This window comes from Geotrypetes seraphini, chromosome 4, assembly GCF_902459505.1.
Source record: "Geotrypetes seraphini chromosome 4, aGeoSer1.1, whole genome shotgun sequence".
Taxonomy (NCBI): Eukaryota; Metazoa; Chordata; class Amphibia; order Gymnophiona; family Dermophiidae; genus Geotrypetes; species Geotrypetes seraphini.
Window position 1 is genome coordinate 188,520,060 of NC_047087.1, and position 20,965 is coordinate 188,541,024.

The window sequence follows — 20,965 nt, forward strand, 5'->3', positions numbered from 1 at the left end:
GCGGGTGAGACGGAGAGGCGGACGGGTTCTGGCATCCCCACCAAGATGGTGCCCAAGACGAACCGCTCTCCCCCCTTACCATGTCACTGGTCAGTTGCATTGGGTTGTGGTTGCATGTCTTCTTTTCAATTATTTTTATTTCTTTCTTTTTCTTAAGTTGTAGTTTTGTTCTCTCCTTCTTGTACTAGAGGTTTCCACCTTTGTGTCTTTATAAAATGTCTCGTAATAGGTACTTTCATGACCTTGAAACTTAGGCACTCTGTTATAAAATTACTTCCATAGTAATGTTTGGTGTGGTATAATCATTGGAGATATACATCCATTTAAAACAAACAGACAGGCAGAAAAACACCTCACCTTGAAGTAAGGACTGTCAAACAGAAAAGGCATGGGAGGTATCTTTTCAACCAATGATAAGTCTTTATTAAACAAGTATACATCCCAACAAGGATCCCTGTTTCGGTGTATACAAATGCCTTCTCAGAGGACACTATTGAGAGATATATAACACATAAATAAACATTTAAAATCATAAGTCATTAATAAAACAGCATTTAAAACATGAAAACAAACTAAATAAAAAGGCATAACCATGCAACCTGTATTAGAATAAGATATATGGGACTGATGTCATAAAGCAAAAAAAACTACTTAAATGAAACATGAATAAAACCAAACATCTTAACCTAATCTAAGGAAATACATATATAAAAAAGGTGTACAATTCCTTGCAATTCCTCCCTTTCAGGCAACATCTAATCAAGTCTCTATGACGATACTTCAATACATACCCGGAAACATTGTAACCACTAAATATCTCAAAACGTCCGATACCTCTACTTATAAACTGAATCTAGCTTTCTGTAATGTAAAGTTATGTTATGTAAAATAATGTAATGTAAAGTTATGTAAGTACTGTAAGGTAATGTAAAGTAATGCAAAGTAAATCTACGTAAATCTATGTAAAGTAATGTATGTAAAGTTATGTAAAGTAAGGTATGCAAAGTTTGTAAAGTAATGTAAAGTATTGTATTGTCTTTGCCTGGAAATGACCAGCCAACTTCTAATGTAATCCGCTTAGAACCACAAGGTACAAGCGGAATAGAAATCACTAATGTAATGTAATGTAATGTAACCATTAAGATAACTTATCAAAAAGCAAATGGCATAAGGGAAAAATAGATAAAACCCAAATGAAGCAAAAAACAGATAAAAACCAAATAGAGCCTTGTGTGCTAAAATAAGAATGCTATTCTAGGAATGTGAATGGCCAATGGGAAGACAATTAATTTTATACAATATGTATAGTTTCATGCACTTTAGCAACACATCACTTTTTGTAATCAGATTAGGCATATTCACTTTACGTACATCATGGCTAGCATTTGATTGTGTTCCCTAGTCATCCTTTCACTTTTTTCCCCTCTGTGGCTATGATTCTTTTGGGGATTTTTTCTTCCTCAGTTGTATACCCCTTTTTTTCTAAGTTTTAGGGCTCATTTTACTAAGCTGCGCTAGCGTTTTTAGCGCACGCTAACCCCACACTACACAAAACATACTAATGCCAGCCCTATGGAGGCGTTAGCGTGTAGCCGCGCACCAAGCGCACGCTAAAACCGGTAACACAGCTTAGTAAAAGGAGCCCTTAATCTTGTACCTTTTATTTATTTTTTCGCTTACCTTTCTTATTAGTTTTTTGTTTCCCTCTCTTCATCTTTCACTCTACATGCCAGGGTTAGTGTTCTCCTCATGGTTTATGTCAGAGGTGCCCACGCTTTTTGGGCTTGCGAGCTACTATTAAAATGACCAAGTCAAAATGATCTACCAAAAATAAGATTAAAAAAAAAAAAAAACACAAAGCACACTTTACGCAGAGAAAATGTTCATTATCATTTATATTCCGGGGTTTTTTCAAAGAGGTCAAGGCAGATGACTCTATGCACTGTCACCTCAGTAACAACCATACAAAAATAGACAAATATACCCTCTCCCTTTTTACTAAACCACAATAGCAGTTTTTAGCGCAGGGAGCTGCGCTGAATGTCCTGCACTGCTCTTGACGCTCATAGGCTTCCTGCGCTAAAAACCGCTATTGAGGTTTAGTAAAAGGGGGCCATAGTGCAAAATATAGACAGCAGATATAAATTCTCAAAACGGACACATTCTGATCACTAAATTGAAAAAAAAATCATTTGGTGATTTCATGAGTCTCCGGTGATTTCATGAGTCTCTGGTTGCACCTTCTTCTGACTGTGCATCCAGTTTTTCTTCCCTTCTTTCAGCCTCTATGCTTCCTCTCCTCCAGACCTCAGTCCTTCCTCAACTTTTTCTTCCTCTCTCCCTGCCCTTTCTTTCTCCCTGCTTCCCTTTCTTTTTTTCTCTCTTCATGCCCCCTTTCTTTCTGTTTCCCTTCTGTCTTCCTACCTGCCCCCTTTCTTTCTTTCTCCCTGCCCTCCCCCAAGCCACTGCTGCTGCCATCGGGGAACAGGTCCCTAAGCCACTGCCGCCCCAAGCTCTCCCTGCATCCCTGCGTCGGGCCGACCAGCATTCCTCTCCCCGACTTTAATTCTGTCGTTGGAGAGGAAGTTCCAGACCAGCCAGTCAGCGATTGGCTGGCCCGGAACTTCCTCTCCGACGGCAAAATTGACATCGGGGAGAGGAAGGCTGATCGGCTTGGTAGATTGTGAAGGCAATGCGAGTCTTTCACGGAGCCCGGGATGGGCTCTGCGATTGACTCACTTTGCCTTGGCGATCTACCGGTCAATCGCGATTGACCTATTGGGCACCCCTGGTTTATGTTATATATCATCCATTTGAAACAACATGGGAGATGTCGGCCATTTCCCATTTCATTTATGTTAATGTTTATTTAAAAGCTTGGTATACTGCTCACTTTCTTCAGACCAGAGCGGTTTACAATTCTAAAAATACATAGTATTTACAGAAAATGAAAACAACTCCATAAAATCATAGGAAAGACCTAAACAGCGAATCAAGAACACATACACTTGACTTAGATTCTAGAATAGTACATTAAAGGATACAAGACAGATATCTGTACACTGAATACTCATAGGTTAAAAGCCTGCCTAAGAAAATATGATTTCAGTAGGATCTTAATTATTTTATAATTTAGTTCTCACCAAATTTTCCAAAGCAGAAGAATCAAGCCAGAAGAAAGTCCTATCTCTCATTGAGGCCCAGTGTGTTTTTCATTTTCAACCCAAAACGCCAAGAAAAAAAACTGAAAATTGGGGGTGGGGTTCCTGTGTCACTAATGGTGTGCACAGTTTCAACAGAGTGCATATGCTTTTGCTTTCAAAAAAGCACACTGATTTTCTAAAATAGTGTGCGTCCTTTTGCCAAAATAGCATGCAAATTTGCAGTGGTGAAACAAAGATAGGAGGTGCCCAGGGTAGTGGTGCCCCTGCCCTCTTCTCCACCCTTGCTGCATGTGCACCCCTTTTCTTCCACCATACCTCTTTAACTTCACCAGTGTAAGCAGCATCTCCAATCTGCTGCCCACACCAGCCTTGGCTCTCCCTGTGATGTCACTTCCTGGTCCCAAGACCAGGAAGTGACTTCCAAGGGAGAGTCAAGGCTGGCACAAACAGCAGGTTAGAGATGCTGCTCATGCCGGTGAAGTTAAAGGCACAGGAGGGAAGGGAAGAGTTAGAGGCACTGGGGGGAAGGGAAGGTGTGTGCACGGCAGGGAAGGACAGGGGGCAGAGAGGAGTGGTTCTGGTACCCCCAAGAATATGGCTCCTGGGGCAGTCCACCACCTGCACCCCCCTTATTACGCCATTGCTCTTTTGCAGAAATAGCGAGTCCTTTCAGCGTAAGAGAGTGCTACTATTTGGGTTTTTGCCTGATACTAGTGCTGCCTGATTTGCCGATTCGAATCGATTTGTTGTCTGAGAAAATCAGATTCACCGATTCAGCGACCTCCACCCCAGTGAGACATGACATCTCCAAGGCATCCTAAAGCAGCAGCAGTGGCGGCACTCTGAATGGGCTGCTTTATGACTTTCCCCACTGGAGCCTTCCTTCTGCTGTCACTGATGACATCAGTGGCGTGGCAGAGGGAAAATGGACCAGACCACAAAGCAGGCTGTTCAGAATGCTGCCGCTGCTTTAGGAGGCCTCGAAGGTAAGTCAGTATCACTGTGGGAGGGTCGGTGGGGTGCTGTTGCACAGGGGGATGGGAAGGTTGAGGGATAGAAAGCTACTGCATAAAGGGATGGGTGGGAGGGGAAGAAAGATGCCGCACATGGGAGAAAGGAGAGAGGAAGATTGGGGTGGAGGATAGGAATGGAGAGATGAAAAAAAGAGGTAGAAAGGGGTGAGAGAGAGAAATTCTGAATAGGATGGAGGGGAGACATGCATAAGAACATAAGAAATGCCTGCACCGGATCAGACCTGGGGTCCATCCAGTCCGGTGATCCGCACACTCGGAGGCTCAGCCAGGCGTACCCTGGTGCATACATTAGTCACTCGTATCCCTCAATGTGTCCTGCAAGAAGATGTGCGTCCAATTTTCCCTTAAATCCTAGAATGGTAGTTTCCTCCACCATCTCTTTCGGGAGAGAGTTCCAGGCGTTCACCACTCGCTGTGTGAAGCAGAACTTTCTGACATTTGTCCTGGCCATGTCCTCTCTCAGCTTCAGGCCATGACCTCTGGTCCGAGTCTGGGTCACATTCGCCAATGTGAATAACGCTGTTTCTTGCTCTCCATCCTTTCCCCCTGCTGGTGAGTGAGCTTGCTCCATTTTGTTGATTCCTTTTAGCAATTTAAAAGTCTCTATCAGATCCCCTCTCAGTCTTCTCTTCTCAAGGGTGAATAATCCCAGTTTTCTGAGGCGATCTTTGTAGCTCAAGTTCTCCATACCTTTTATTAGCTTTGTCGCTCGCCTCTCCAGCAGTGTTATATCCTTCTTCAGGTATGGAGATCAGTGTTGGACACAGTATTCTAAGTGTGGTCTGACTATTGCTCTATAAAGCGGCATTATGACCTCCCTTGATCTACTCGTGATTCCCTTCTTTATCATGCCTAACATCCTGTTAGCTTTCTTTGCCGTCGCTGCGCATTGAGCCGACGGCTTCAGGGTCCTGTCTATCAGTACCCCTAGGTCTTTTTCTTGTTCGCTCTTCCCCAATGTTATACCTAACAGTTTATACTCATGCTCCTTGTTTTTTCTGCCCAGGTGCATCACTTTGCATTTTTCCACATTAAAACTCATCTGCCAATTTTCTGCCCATCTCTCAAGTTGCTTCAAATCTCTCTGGAGTTCCTCGCTGTCTTTTTGTGACCTGATTGCCCGGCATAGCTTTGTGTCATCTGCAAACTTGACAATAACACTGGTCATTTCTTCTTCCAGGTCATTTATGAAGATATTGAATAAGATAGGCCCAAGAACCGAGCCCTGAGGCACATCGCTAGTTACTTTCTTCCAGTCTGAGTACTTCCCATTTATGCCCACTCTCTGTCTTCTGTTTTCCAGCCATTTTCCTATCCATCTTAGTATATCCCCTTCTATTCCATGACTTTGTAGTTTTTTGAGAAGTCTTGCATGAGGTACTTTGTCGAACGCTTTCTGGAAGTCCAAGTATATTATGTCTACCGGTTCTCCGCTATCGACTTGTTTGTTCACTCCCTCGAAAAACTGAAGTAAGTTTGTCAAGCACGACTTTCCTTTCCTGAAGCCATGCTGACTACCTTTCAGCAAATCATGGTTATCTAGATTCTGTACTATGCTGTCTTTAATCAAAGCCTCAACCAAGACAGAGGGAGAAATGGACATAGAAGGGCAGGGAGAGATGGTGCATGGGGAGAGAGAAAAAAATGTTTCACATCGCAATGGGGGAGGGGGAAGAAGCTGCATGGAGGGGAGTAGAAAGGTTTGACCCAAGGCACAAGGCATGGGGAGAGAGAGAGAGATGGTAGACAGTGGGAAAGAAACAAATGGATATGGCAGTGGAAGCTAGAAAAAAATAATTTTCTATTTTGTTTTTACAATATGTCAGATCTGAAATGAGTATCCTGCCAGAGGGGCAGTAAACTAAACTAAACCAAACCTTAGGCTTATATACCGTATCTTTTCTATATCAGTAGAGCTCAGCACGATTTACAAAATTTAGAGAACAAATACAATATGGATTTGGAATAGTATGGAGAAATTTACAACTTTGAAAATAGCCAAGTTTTCAGATATTTTTGAAATAGTTGGAAAGAGCCCAGATCGCACAGTTGAGCAGGAAAATTATTCCACAACTCAGTAATTTTGAAAAGTAGAGACTTCCCTAATTTGCCAATGTAGATAACGCCTTTCGACGTAGGAAAGGATAATTTAAATTTTTGATTAGATTTGGTAATCTTGTAACAAAAAAAAAAAAACCAAACAAACCCAAAACTGTTGTAACTTCACTGGAAATGTCCAGTTAGCTCTTTTGTAATCCGCCTTGAACTGCAAGGTATAGGCGGAATAGAAGTCCCTAATGTAATGTAATGTAAGATCTTACAGAATTTCAAGACAGGGGAATTAAAGGAGGAAAGATGCCATGCAAGACCATAAATGTTAAGCAGGCACATTTAAAATAAACCCTGGAAATTATTGGAAGCCAATGGAGTTTTGCAGAAGCGGAGAGACATGATTGAATTTACTTTTTGCAAAGATCAGCCTAGCTGCAGTATTCTGGATCAGTTGAAGTCTTTGAAAGCTTTTCTTGGTCAAGCTTATATAGACCGAATTACAATAATCTAGCCTCGAAAGAATGATTGATTGAACAAGGACAGTAAAATGTTGTTGATGGAAACAGGATCTCACTTTCCTCAACATATGGAGACTAAAGAAACTTTTTTTTTTTTTTTTTTTTTTTACCAGAGAATTAAGATGGTCGTTGAATAAAAGTGTTGAATCTATAATAACACCCAAAACTTTATTTGATAATTCAATCTGTAGTGAGGATCCTGAAGGCAACAGAATGGACGAAGGTAGCTGCTCTAATTTTGGGCCAAGCCAAAGTAGTTTTGTTTTGGACTCGTTCAATTTCATTTGTACAGTAAGGACCCAAGACTGAAGTTTCATTATACATTCTATTATATTCCCAATGAGGTTAGTGAGATTCGAGTATATCTCAAGGAGAACAAAGATGTCATCTGCAGGGGGATAAACAGAAAAGTTTCAAAGTAGTCATGTAGATATTGAAAAGAATAGGCGATAAAAGTGATCCCTGCAGGACTCCGCATAATGGCTTCCATGAGGATGACATAGTGCCATTCATATTAACAGTATATGAACAAGATTGTAAGAATTTTGAAAACCAGTCTAAGACTGTGGAATCAATACCTATCTCAGAAAGTTGGTAAATCAAAATATCATGGTGAACGACGTCGAAGGCCGCCAATAGATCGAATTGTAGCAAAATTGCAAACTTATTACGTGATTGCAATTGCTGAACCTTAGAGATTAATGAGATCAATAGAGATTAAGTACTGAGATTAGGTCTGAATCCATATTGGCAAGATAAAAGAATGGAAAATCTCTCCAAATATGATGAAAGCTGAGTAGATATAATGGACTCTAATATTTTAGTCTGTAGAGGAATATTCGCTATAGATCAATAGCTAGATGGTGAAGATGGATCTAAGTCAGCTTTCTTCAATAATGGGAAAGAACAATGAAACATAGAGTATGACGGCAGATAAGGGCCGGCGGCCCAACAAGTCTGCCCACTCAAAACTAACCCTCCCTCCCTGGGGTATCCATTTTTAAGCATAACTCTGTGGTACCCCTAACTGTTTGTCCCATCGATTCTTGAAGTCAATCACACTGCTGGCCTTGACCACCTGGCGTGGAAGACCATTCCATTGATCAATCACCTGCTCGGTGAAGAAGTACTTCCTGGTGTCACCTTGAAGTCTTCCCCCCATGAGTTTCAGTGGATGCCCCCTTGTCGCCGTGGGACCCTTTAGAAAAAAGATTTCTTCCTCCACTTCAATTCATCCCTTGATGTATTTGAATGTTTCTATCATGTCCCCCCTTTCTCTGCGCTTCTCAAGAGAATATAGGCGCAGCCTAGTCAGACGTTCTTCATATGGGATGTCTTTAAGTCCCAATACCATCCTAGTGGCCATTCTCTGGATTGACTCCATTCTTTTCACATCCTTATGATAATGCGGCCTCCAAAACTGGACACAGTACTCCAGATGAGGTCTTACCATGGCTCTAAACAGCGGCAGTATGACTTTAGGCTTTCGGCTGATAAAGCTCCTTCTGATGCATCCCAGCAGTTGTCTGGCCTTTGCTGAAGCTTTCTCCACCTGATTGGCAGCCTTCATATCTTCCCTGATGAGGACTCCAAGTCCCTTTCTGCAGTAGTTCTCGATAAGTTTTCCCTGTTCAAGATGTAAGTTCTGCATGGATTTCAGCTCCCAAGGTGCATTACTTTACATTTTTTGGCATTAAAGTTTTGTTGCCAAGTACTGGACCATTGTTCCAATAAAAGCAGGTCCTGCTCCATAGTGCTCGACCTGGTTGCGCTGTTTGGTTCTGTTGCTTTGCCCACAGTGTTGCATAGTTTTGCGTCGTCGGCAAATAATGTAATTTTGCCTCGAATTCCCTGAGTCAGATCCCTTACAAAGATGTTGAATAGCATCGGGCCCAAGACTGAGCCCTGTGGTACTCCACTGGTCACTCTTGACATTTCCAAGGGGATGCCGTTTACCATCACTCTCTGAAGTCTGCCGCTTAGCCAGTCTTGCACCCACGCTGTCAGTGTTTCTCCTAGTCCCATCTCTGCAGAAAAAAAAGACCTGATGATAAGGCAGAATTAATAAGTTTGGTAAGAGATGAAATGGTCTGAGTAGGAATTTTCTCTCATAAATATGAAGGGAATGGATCCAGAGCACATTTGCAGGATCTTAATTTATGACACAGGTTTGAGACCTGAGCTTCAGATACATACTCAAAGGCTGTCCAGATTCTATCTGCTGGAATTGCGATTGGATTAGTATCACCCGACACCAGGGAATTATAAGAAACTAATGATGGAAAAGAGTCTCTTATAGCAGCAATCCTTCTAGCAATTTTCCCCTAATGCAGTCTAAGGGCGAAATGTGGCCACATTGGGTTTTGGCTTACCACTGGTCTGCTGTATATTTTTACTGGGCTAGACAGGCCATTGGTCTGACACTGTATACCTGTTCTTATTTCAGCAAAAGGCAGTATTCTTTCAAAATAGTGTGCACTCTTAACAGCATTGCCTTTGAAATGACAATTTTTTTTTAAAGCAGAACAAAACAAAAGAAATCTCAAAATTGATATGGGAAAGTGAATGAAACTAAACCTTTTGGCCGGCACACCACTTATAGTTGCCCATTAACACACCCTTGTAAACCATTTTGAATGATTATGGTTCAGTGAAATGGTACATAAAATCTGATAAATTAGTCACTGCCAAAATCAGTGATTTCTGTTCTCTTGTGTTTTATAGAGCCCCCCTGCCTTGTTGAACTTGAGAAAATCCAGATCCAGGAAGCAGCAAAAAAGAAACCTGGTACGTTCCATTTTCCATTCTCCCTGTAACTAGCCATCATAGTGCTATAGTATATTATTGAGGTGCCCCATTATAGAAACTGCAAAGACTGAAAGGAAGTATATTTTGGGCTGTCCTTCAAAAGAGTCATGGATTTGTATTGTACAACTGTTTACATTGATTATATAAAAGTACTTTTTCTGCCCTCCCATCACCTCAGGTACAAATTGTGAGCCAACTAGGAACAATGTGACTTACCCAGGGTCACAAGGAACTGCAGTGGGGATTGAACCCAGTTCCCCAAGCTCTCAGGACACTGTGCTACCCAACAGGTTACTCCTCCACTACTAGAGAACGATGCCCCATTCAGTGGCGTAGTAATGGGGGTGGTCCGCCCTGGGCCCTGTCTTGGTGAGGGCACAAGCACCCGTCCTCCTCTTCACCCCCTGCCCCAACCCCCGCTGCAGGTGCACACCACTTCCCTTCCCCTGTACCTCTGTAACGTTCCTGGCACGAGCAGCAACCACCAACCTGCTGTCGCACCAGTGTAAGCTCATCCTCTGGACCAGCACCTAGGAAGTGACGTCAGAGGAAGAACTGATGCCGGCGCAACTGGAGGTTGGGGAGTTGCTGCTCGTGCCAGGAACGTTACAGAGGTATGGGGGAAGGGAAGCGGCACACGCACAGCAGGAGGGGGATGGGGAAGGAGCGTGTGGAGGTGGGGGTGGAGAAGAGGGCGAGGGAGGGGCACCACAGCCCCAGGTGCCTCTCATCTTTGCTACGCCACTGGCCCCATTGTCATGTACACCTGCTTTGAATCAGGCATCTGTTGCTTATGCAGGGGATTAGAAGGGGTAGGGAGCTGTTCCTAATGCAGCTAACTTCATGTCTAGAGGAGTGCTTAGGGAAGGGAGAAATGGTTCATGACACTTTTATGGTGAATACGGCCTTAAAAAACCAAAATTATATATTACCAATAATACGATAAATCCAACTCACAAAAAATGCTAAACAAATATTAATCTCCTCAACTGGACAGCCTACAATGGAAAGATCATTGCACCATCAGTTGTGTTCCAAATAACGAACCATTCAAACAAGTAATAATAATAATAATAAAGAATGGCAATCAGTACAGGCTTAATTCTCCCTTCGTGATAACTAATAGCCTCAGGCAGATATTCATGAAGTGACAAGCACTGAGGCCACCGTCTCAATAAATTCTGCCCCATACATCATAATGCCATAATATCTAATAAATAGGCTGATAAAAATCAGGTGCAAACATCCATCCAAGGTAAAAAGGCCAGGGGAAAACCATATAAGAATAAAGGAGTGAAAAAAGTGTCTTGCAAGCCAAAAAACAAAAAACGAATCAAGAACTACTAACAAAAGTAAAAAAGAAAGTGAAAAAAGTCAAACATGTCCCAATCTTCATTCAAAAACTCAATCAAACAACCTATAAAAGTCCAAGTCCACATAATAATCCTTTACCCAATCCTAGTACAAGTGAAAATCCTGGAAGAAATTCTTAATCCTTAGTCAGGTGATGGCAACACGCCGTGAAAAAAGTTCCTTATCAAAAATATCAAGAGTAGTTCAAAACAGTAAAAAACATATCAGTCATAAACTTCAAAAAATAAGATACGATATAAATAGAAAATATAGAAACGAAGAAAACCAGCTGGAGAACTAAATCACCAAGTAGTTGGGAGTCCCGCCCGCAGCAATGACAGGGAGGGAACTCACAACGCTCATACTGAATCAAAGAAACTACTTAGCTCAGACAGCCGGTAATTCACTGAAGATAACCTCCACACTCGACAGGTCCTGTTTCAATGTCCTCATCAGGAGGGAGGAAGTTCAATCCTAAAGTCGTTATTTCTTAAGAGGAGAACTGGATTCAAAAGTTCAATCCACCAAACTGGCAACGGATCAATCACGTTGCTGATGCTGATACTAGCAACTTAGCAGGCTCGGGAAGGGACTTTTTATAACACTACCCAGAGCCCTGCCCACAGGAACGCCACCATACGTTATGACGTTGGATAACGAATGTCAAAGAAAGAATTTAAGCAAAACATTTGTCAACATTTTCATTCAATCCATAAGGTGAAAACGCTTTAAGATAAAAAAATCCAAAAGCTTTCCCTTTTTAACAAATGGGCATTTTTGTCCCCATTAAAAGTGCTAGGAATTTGTTCTAAAATGCACCATTTCAATTGAGCAAAAGAATGATGGTTATCCTGATGATGAACCACCATAGGAGCCGTAAGTTTCCCAGTATTCAGGCAACTTCGGTGCTCAATAAGTCTAGTTCTGACTGTTCTCGTGGTACAGCCCACATAAATTAAATCACACGGGCATGAGATTACATACACCACATAAGAGGAGTCACAAGATGTAATAGATTTTAGATGATGAATCCGTTTGTTCCTAGGATAAGTCCAAGATTCCACCTGACAAGAAGTATTGCACATGGTACAATGACCACAGGGGGAATGAAAGCCAGTATTTGGGTAAGGTTGATGTTTGATAGAAAAATATGAGGATACCAAATGTTCAGATCAATTTTTTCCTCTAGTAAAAGCTATACAGGGGCTCTCTTTAAATACCGGATGTAGTTGAAGAACATGCCAGTGCTTCCGGAGACTACGAGCCACAGCAGCAGATTGAGTAGAATGAGAAATGACGCAAATATGATTGGTAGATGTCTCTTTGCTAGATTGAGTCAGCAATAAATCACGATTTGCGTGACGTGCACGTAAATAAGCCTTACGTATCACTGAAGCAGGATATCCCCTCTTGAGAAATTTGTCCCATAAGACCTTGGCTTCTGTTTGAAAATCTGATTGATCCGTTGAAAATCTGATTGATCCGTTGCCAGTTTGGTGGATTGAACTTTTGAATCCAGTTCTCCTCTTAAGAAATAACGACTTTAGGATTGAACTTCCTCCCTCCTGATGAGGACATTGAAACAGGACCTGTTGACTGTGGAGGTTATCTTCAGCGAATTGAGTGTGGAGGTTATCTTCAGTGAATTACCGGCCGTCTGAACTAAGTAGTTTATTTGATTCAGTATGAGCGCTGTGAGTTCCCTCCCTGTCATTGCTGCGAGCGGGACTCCCAGCTACTTGGTGATTTAGTTCTCCAGATGGTTTTCTTCGTTTATATCGTATCTTATTTTTTGAAGTTTATGACTGATACGTTTTTTACAGTTTTGAACTACTCTTGATATTTTTGATAAGGAACTTTTTTCACGGTGTGTTGCCATTACCTGACTAAGGATTAAGGATTTCTTCGAGGATTTCCACTTGTACTAGGATTGGGCAAAGGATTATTATGTGGACTTGGACTTTTATAGGTTGTTTGATTGAGTTTTTGAATGAAGATTGGGACATGTTTGACTTTTTTCACTTTCTTTTTTACTTTTGTTAGTAGTTCTTGATTCGTTTTTTGTTTTTTGGCTTGCAAGACACTTTTTTCACTCCTTTATTCTTATATGGTTTTCCCCTGGCCTTTTTACCTTGGATGGATGTTTGCACCTGATTTTTATCAGCCTATTTATTAGATATTATGGCATTATGATGTATGGGGCAGAATTTATTGAGACGGTGGCCTCAGTGCTTGTCACTTCATAAATATCTGCCTGAGGCTATTGGTTATCACGAAGGGAGAATTAAGCCTGTACTGATTGCCATTCTTTATTATTATTATTATTATTACTTGTTTGAATGGTTCGTTATTTGGAACACAACTGATGGTGCAATGATCTTTCCATTGTAGGCTGTCCAGTTGAGGAGATTAATATTTGTTTACCAATTTTTGTGAGTTGGATTTACTTTTATGGTGAAAACATTACAGGTTTGGAGGATGGCACCCTAATTAGCAGGCTTACAAAATCTTCCCAGTGGTAGCATATGCACACATAAATAGCAAAATCACATCTATGTTTATGGTACTGCTAATCGGTATAAACCCCCTGGTAACACTGCTGTTTTTCTAAAAGCCTTCATTTATAACATTGCTTTCATGTGCTTGGCACCATATATATTTTATAAAGAGCTTCACATTCATTGAGCCTTTTACAAAATACATACGTATTTAGGGCTCCTTTTACTAAGCCATGATAGCGTTTTTAGCGTGTGCTGAACCTACGCTACGCGGCTAGAACTAATGCCAGCTCAATGCTGGCATTAGTGTCTAGTGTGTGCGGCAATTCAGCGCACGCTAAGTGCGTGTTAAAACCACTATAACAGCTTAGTAAAAGGAGCCCTTAGTTTTAAATGTACCTAACTAAATGTCTGTTTTCCTACCTAGATGACCTGTACAAAGGTACCCTTTAAGTGATTGATAATAAAGACAGTAAATAGTAAATGATGGCATATAAAGACCATAAATAACTTTTCCATTACAAGCTATTGGATCTTCAGCTTGCTGTATAGAGTATAACACTCTAAAGTTCAGCTCAACTAGTTATTGATCCCCTGTATTTTTGTCCTTATTTGAATAAAACATTTTGTATATTTTTTTCTTATATTTTTCTTATTTCATTTTATTTCATAAATTCCTCAATAAAAAAGTAAGTGAATTAATTGTTGAATTTTCAGATATCCAGATCATAAAAGTACTGATCTTTTTCTTGTACACTTGTTGAACGATTAAAAAGGAATAAAGATTTAAAAAAAAAATCTTTATTTGTTTTCATATCTTACAACAAGTGTATAATATTCAATCAAAAATAAATTTTACAAATCACTTGACATTCTTACTTATAATCATCAAAACATAAAAGAATCCCTCCCCACCCATCCCACCCATTAGTAATAAACCAGTTAAAACAAATATCATATATCCCAATCCCACCCTACTTGTAACCTTATATAATAAAAAAAGGGGTGGTTAAGGTGTCTGATCATTAGAATATGTAATCAATGGCCCCCAAATCTTTTTAAAATTATGATAATTTCCTTGCTGTATAGCAGGCACTTTCTCCATTTTATAAATATGACAGACCGAATTCCACCAAAATAGTACTGATCTTAAAGCAGTCTTTATTCACGCAACCTCTCCTGACATGAATTCACGATTCATGCACTTCGTCAGGGTCGAGGTAATCATTTCATAGCAAACTTGCAATCAATTTCTGAGTATTTTTTGAAATCCAACAGCTGCAATAGTAAAGTTATTTATGAAGCTTTCCAAGAAATTATTGTGTGTTAGTGGCATATAAAGACCAGCATAGTCCTTCCAATCTGCCCAGAATCGTGGCCAGATGTTGCTGTTTTGCACTGCCTATTCTCTTCTTCTTACCGTATCATTTCCAACCAGTGGCATAGACTCAGGCCCACCCAAAATTCTCACGCCCTTGTTATAACTGATGGGGATCCTCAAGCCCTACCAGTTGCAAAAGTCCTCTAGTGGCAAGAACCTCTCCCTCTCCCACTTGTTCCAGCTCGCAGCACTGTCCAAGCATTGGCATCATGCTGACCTCCCCCTGACGTACGCTCTCAGTTTCACGCATGTGTGAAAACTGAGCACGTGCGGGGAGGGCGGAGCAATGGCAGGGCACGAACAGAATCACTGGTTGAAGCAAGTGGAAGAAGGAGTACTTCTTGCCACTGATGACCCTTCCCTGCCAGCTCAGGCATTTTTATTGCTTTGAGCTGGGGTTGGGGGGGAAGAGGTGTGGAGACCACATGTGCCCACCCAGTTTGCCCAATGGCCCATCCAAAATTTGAGGTCTGACCTCTGTTTCCAACCCCTGCCAACCTGAAGAGCATAAAAAGGTCTGTAAATTAAACCTGGATCTCTCATATAGTTATAGTTGATTAAATTTCATATACCGCCCAAGTGCCAGAACAATCTTAGTGGTTTACAATAATTAAAAACATAAAACAATTAAGAAATAGAGCGCCATAAAATGACAATACAGATCCCAAAAAGAGCCCACCCCAACAAACACAAAATAAAATAAGCTCACATTCCCCAACGCCTGTACCATAAACCCACTCCTACTCATCTATTCACCACCTGGCAGCAGCACATAGCCTCTGGTGCACTGTGCTGGCTTTGGTCACTGACTTTCAGTCCCACAAGATACAGAGAGGCCTCATTCTTATTTATTACCCTGTCTGTGCTTTTGCTTCACAGGTGTGTTTATCCCCAGCTGTGATGAAGATGGCTACTACAGGAAGATGCAGTGTGATGGGAGCAGTGGGGAATGCTGGTGTGTGGATCAGCTAGGCAGGGAACTGACAGGAACACGCATACATGGAAACCCAGACTGTGGTAAGAAAATTGGGACTGAAAGGGGATCAGAAATGAAGTCCGAGTCATCTGCAGAGACACCAAATCACACACATTAGATGTGTGACAGGCACATTTGGCACCCCTCTTCACATACATTCAGAAGCATACTCCCTCATGGTCTGGAATCTATGAGTTCTTCCTCCCACTCTTCTCCTCCTCCTCTCTTATCTGCAGTCTGCATTTCTCCCTGCACATCACCCACAGTATGGCATTCCTCCCCCCTCCCCCGACATCCAAAACTTTTTTTTTTAACTTCTAGGAGGTTGCCACTGCCTGTAGCTGACTCCAGGGCCTTCTCTTTGCTATGTCCCATTCCCTTTTAACACAACTTATTGTTTCCTTGTGGGTGGGTTATGGCAGATGGAACGCTCCCAGACTAGCTTTAGGCAGCATGACTCGTTTCTGCTGACAACCTCTAGAGTTAAAAACAAGTTTTAAGTAGGGCTGTAAATTTAAAATGCATTAATTATTAATCACAATTTTAAAATGTAATCACAATTAATAATTAATTGTGTGCCACCCTCCTTCACCTGTCTTCTTCTCTTTCTTCCCTTCCCTCCACATGATCCAGTATGTCTTCCCAATGCACCCCATTGCGGCTCATTGCTTCCATTCCCCCACCGTGGCTCAATGCCCCCCTCGCAACTCAGTACTCCTTCTCGCACCTGGTTTACCATTAAGACAATTATTGGCCCTGTAGCCAGCAGCAGCCCTAGTGGAAGGCAGCCTGTATAGACCTTTCCCTCTAACCTGGCCCGCCCCTTCTGATGTCAGAAAAGGGTGGGCCAGGTCAGAGGGAAAAGCCCAATGCAGGCAATAGGGCTGCTACTGGCTGCAGTGCCGAAGACTGACTGCATGGTAAGCCGGGTGGGGGGGAGCATCGAGCTGCAGGGGTTGCAGGGAGAAGGGAAGGAGAGACGCCGGATCATGCTGGGAGAGGGGAGAGGGAATTTAAAGAGTTGGACCTGATTTTTTTTGGGGGGAAGGGGGGGAAGAATTGGACTTGGGGCTAGGGGGAGGGAGAGAGAAACTGTACTTGGGGCTGAGAGAGCAAGAGAAAGAACTGGACTTGGGGCTGAGGATGGAGGAAGAGAGAGAGAGAGAATTGGACTTGGGGGCAGAAGGAATTGGACCTAGGAGTTAGGAGGAAGGAGAGAGAGAGAGAAATAAAATTAGATCTGAGGCTAGTGGGGAGGGAAGAGAGAGAGAATTGGACTTGGGCAGAGGTGAGGGAAGAGAGAGAGAGAACTAGACCTGGGTAGAAAGGAGGGAAGAGAACTGGACCTGGGGGTAAGACAGAGAGAGAAGGCTAACAGAGGTCACACTGGACCGGAAAAGCGCCGGCTCTCCCGACTAAATAAGCAAATTACCCCCAGTCCTCAGCATCCCCCTGCCAAGGAGACAACAGGCACATCACACAACACAATCCAGACAACCAAACATACCACACTCCCCATTCATTCTCCCCCCATTCCCCCGCTATACGGGAGACTAGATAGCACGCGCTAAATACTAACGCATCCATTATAGTTTCTGGACACGTTAGCGTTTAACACGCGCTAAAAGAGTTAGCGCACCTTAGTAAAAGGATGCCTAAAATTTTGGGGAAAGCTGGACTAAAATATCACTAGTACTGAGCTGTTGTTTGGTTTTCTGTGTGCAATGCAGAACTCAGCATGCCTCACAAGATGTAATGGTATTGATGTTCTTTCAATCAAAATAAAAAACTCCCCCAACCCGCCAACACACTTTAGGCTTAAAACGATTATTTGCAATGCCATAGGCCCATACAATTGCCTAAAATCATGTTTCTGCTTTGAGCGGGGCGATGCAGGGAAAAATGAAGACTGCAGGGATAGTGAGGGGAATGGGATAAAAAAAGCGGAGGTGATGAGGGGATGGGGGTGAATCTTTGTCCCTGTGTCACTCTTTAGTCCCAACAACAATGGTAGAAAAAAGTGTTCTATTTAAATTTATTAATTGGAATGTGTTAGCTTTGAGAATTATTCATCACAGATGTCCTTGTATTGTTTTCACTAAAAAGGAAATGCATTTATTTCTCCAATATAGCAATACATACCAAGCTTGATTATTTTTTTATTTTTATTTTTTTTTATTTATTTATTCAATTTTCTATACCGTTCTCCCAGGGGAGTTCAGAATGGTTTACATGAATTTATTCAGGTACTCAAGCATTTTTCCCTGTCTGTCCCGGCAGGCTCACAATCTACCTAATGTACCTGGGGTAATGGGGGGATTAAGTGACTTGCCCAAGGTCACAAGGAGCAGCGTGGATTTGAACCCACAACCCCAGGGTGCTGAGGCTGTAGCTTTAACCACTACGCCACACACTCCCCTGGTTCTTAGTTCTAGTTTTGTCTTCATATTTTTATTTCTAATTTGTGATCCCTTGTTTTGCATTTAGTGAGATTAAGCATCACATTTCTGCATCTCAATGGCCACAAATTTGGACTTGGAGGTTGAGATGTACAATGTCGGCATCTATGAGACAAACGTGGTTTTTTCTTTTACATAGAGCTTTTTGGACCCCAGTTCGTTTACAAAAGTTAGATAGCACTAAGTCTAATAGATGTTGGCATTGTAATCTTGAAATAGGGGCTCTAGATCATTTAATATTTTATTGTCCATTAATCTTGGCCTTTTGGAAATCAATATGGGGTCAAATAAATTGTTTATTGGAAAACCTAGTTGCGTTATCGTATGATAACGTTATCGTATGATATCGTATTTGGCATGTCAATGAGGGCTAAAAGCCAAATATCATCTAAGAATAACAAGCTTTTGCTAATTATGACAGGAGTCGCCATACAACAAATAACGAGTAATTGGAAAAATTGGAAGAGACTTAACTACAGTTTTTGATGGAATTCGTTGTGTCACATATATAAAATGGAAAAACAATATCTATACAGAAAGGAAATTTAAAAAGATTTCAAGATGTGTGGGGGCCATTAACAAATTATTGCAATGAATAGATTTAATTTTTCCCTGTATGGTATAAGCTCAAGTTAAGGAGTGGGAGATAATTCTTAAAGTTGTTTATAAATGAGAAGAAAGATAGGAAATATTTATTAAATGATATAAATGATTATTACATAATATGAATAGGGTGGGAGGGAGGAAGATAAACTATATAATTTGATTACTGTTGATCATTAAGTGTTTTATGTAAGTTTAAATGATCGTACTTGTTGATACACTTACTGTAAGTTTGAAAAATGAATGAAGAATTTATTTTAAAAAAAATGTAATTAGCCCTTTACTTCTAGATCTTTCTGGCTCTTCTTATTCAACAAACTTGGATAGAGAGTTTGGGAATGTATGCAAATTAGGCTCCCTCCACATCCAGGCCTTATGCAAATCAGCCTTTCCTTGGCCTCCTTTCTAACCAGCTCTATGGGAGTAATTCTCATTTGAAAGGGCTGCTTTAGAAAGCAGCACAAAACATTGACACCAAGCCCTTTTAATGGGTAGCAGGAACTCAGTTAAACAACCAACATATCTTGGCAGAACAATATTCAATATAACCTTATGATTCTGTCCTCTACCCCCAGCTGTTAGTATTAGTTCCAAAATAAAGCTACCAAAGTCTCCACTACAAAACTTACCTGTAGTTCGAAACCAGACTAAAAGCTCCCCCACGTGGTAAAGGTAAATATCTCTTCCTTTGCCTCTCCCCCTATGGGCTCCTGCTTAGGGGTTTAAGCCCTGGGAGTCTTAGCCCAATCCATCCATCTGTTGTGGCTGGGGACCACCACCACCACCACTGGCCTCCCCCAGGTTTCTTACCCTCTCCTTGCCTGCTTTCTGGGGAGAGCTTTTATGGGACTTTGGGACTAAACTCCACCCTTCACATGGAGACCCTTGCCAATTCACAGGCCAATCTCAGTTCCTTTCCAAATAGGATCCACTTGGATTCCTCCCCAGCCTTTTCCAGAATAAGCAATGTTTTTTGAGGGGGCTATCAAGACTTCCCTGCCCCTACCCTTTTAGAATCCTCTTATCTCTTTAAGTTATGCTAGCTTTTCCCTAATTCCTTCTCCCCTTCCTGGATTCTTGAAGGCAATAACTCTAGCCCCCCCAAACCTTATGGGAGGTGTAGCTTTCTTCTGTTTAAAGGAAAACTACCATTTCTTAGTTTTACTACTTGTATCTTTAACTCATAATCAGGGAGCCAGAACTCCTCCCTTTGCCATCTGGTTAACAGAACACAATGTATGGAGATTTACAGGATTGCCTGATCCCACCTGGTTCCTTGTATCCCTTGCTATGGTGCAAGGCTTTATGGGACCTGTCTCTCACCTTCAATCTGTTCAGAATGCTGCTGCACGACTTATAGTCCACCAGAGTTGCTATGCTCACATTACCCCTCTCTTCAAATCACTTCACTGACTCCCCATCCATTTCTTTATACAGTTCAAACTTCTCTTATTGACCTACAAGTATATTCACTCTTTAGTTCCTCAATATCTCTCCTCTCTTGCCTCTCCATACACTCCTCCTTGGGAACTCTGTATAGGGTGACCTGCGACCGACACGGAGGCTGAAAGAAGGGAAATCTGCAATCTTGGTGGGAGACTCAATCCTGAGGCACGTTGACAGTCACATAGCAGGAGGGAGAGAGGATCGGCTAGTGACCTGTCTCCCAGGAGCGAGAACAAAGGACATCGTTGACAAGATTGAGAGAATCCTGGAAGGAGCAGAGACGGAAGAGAAAGCAGTGATAGTCCACGTCGGGACGAACGATGTCACCAGGAGGGACTACAGCAAGAATGCACTGACTGAACAATTCAAGATCTTAGGAAGGAAACTGAAGATGAGGACCCAGAGGATAGCCTTCTCAGAGATCCTGCCAGTACCGAGGGCAGAAACGAAGAGGCAGATGGAGCTACAATCAATTAACGCATGGATGAGAAGATGGTGTGAGGAAGAGGGATTTCTCTTCGTGAGGAACTGGACAACGTTCTGGGGAAAGAACAAGCTTTTCAAGAAGGATGGTCTACACCTGAGCAAGGCTGGAACTAGACAACTAGCAAATAACGTCAGAAGAGCGATAGAGCAAGCTTTAAACTAAGTAAAAGGGGAAAGCCGACAGTCG

At 41.8% G+C, this 20,965-nt stretch overlaps 1 protein-coding gene across 4 annotated transcripts in view; it reads left to right on the forward strand.

Annotated features, from left to right (window-relative positions):
- The window catches only part of SPOCK2 (SPARC (osteonectin), cwcv and kazal like domains proteoglycan 2), a 285,541-nt gene that overhangs the window by 257,306 nt on the left and 7,270 nt on the right, over positions 1-20,965 (forward strand). For all 4 annotated transcript variants that reach the window (XM_033943705.1, XM_033943707.1, XM_033943708.1 and 1 more), the window contains 2 exons: positions 9,493-9,555; positions 15,688-15,825. In XM_033943705.1, coding sequence (XP_033799596.1) covers positions 9,493-9,555; positions 15,688-15,825 — 201 coding nt within the window. The remainder of the gene's footprint in view (positions 1-9,492; positions 9,556-15,687; positions 15,826-20,965) is intronic.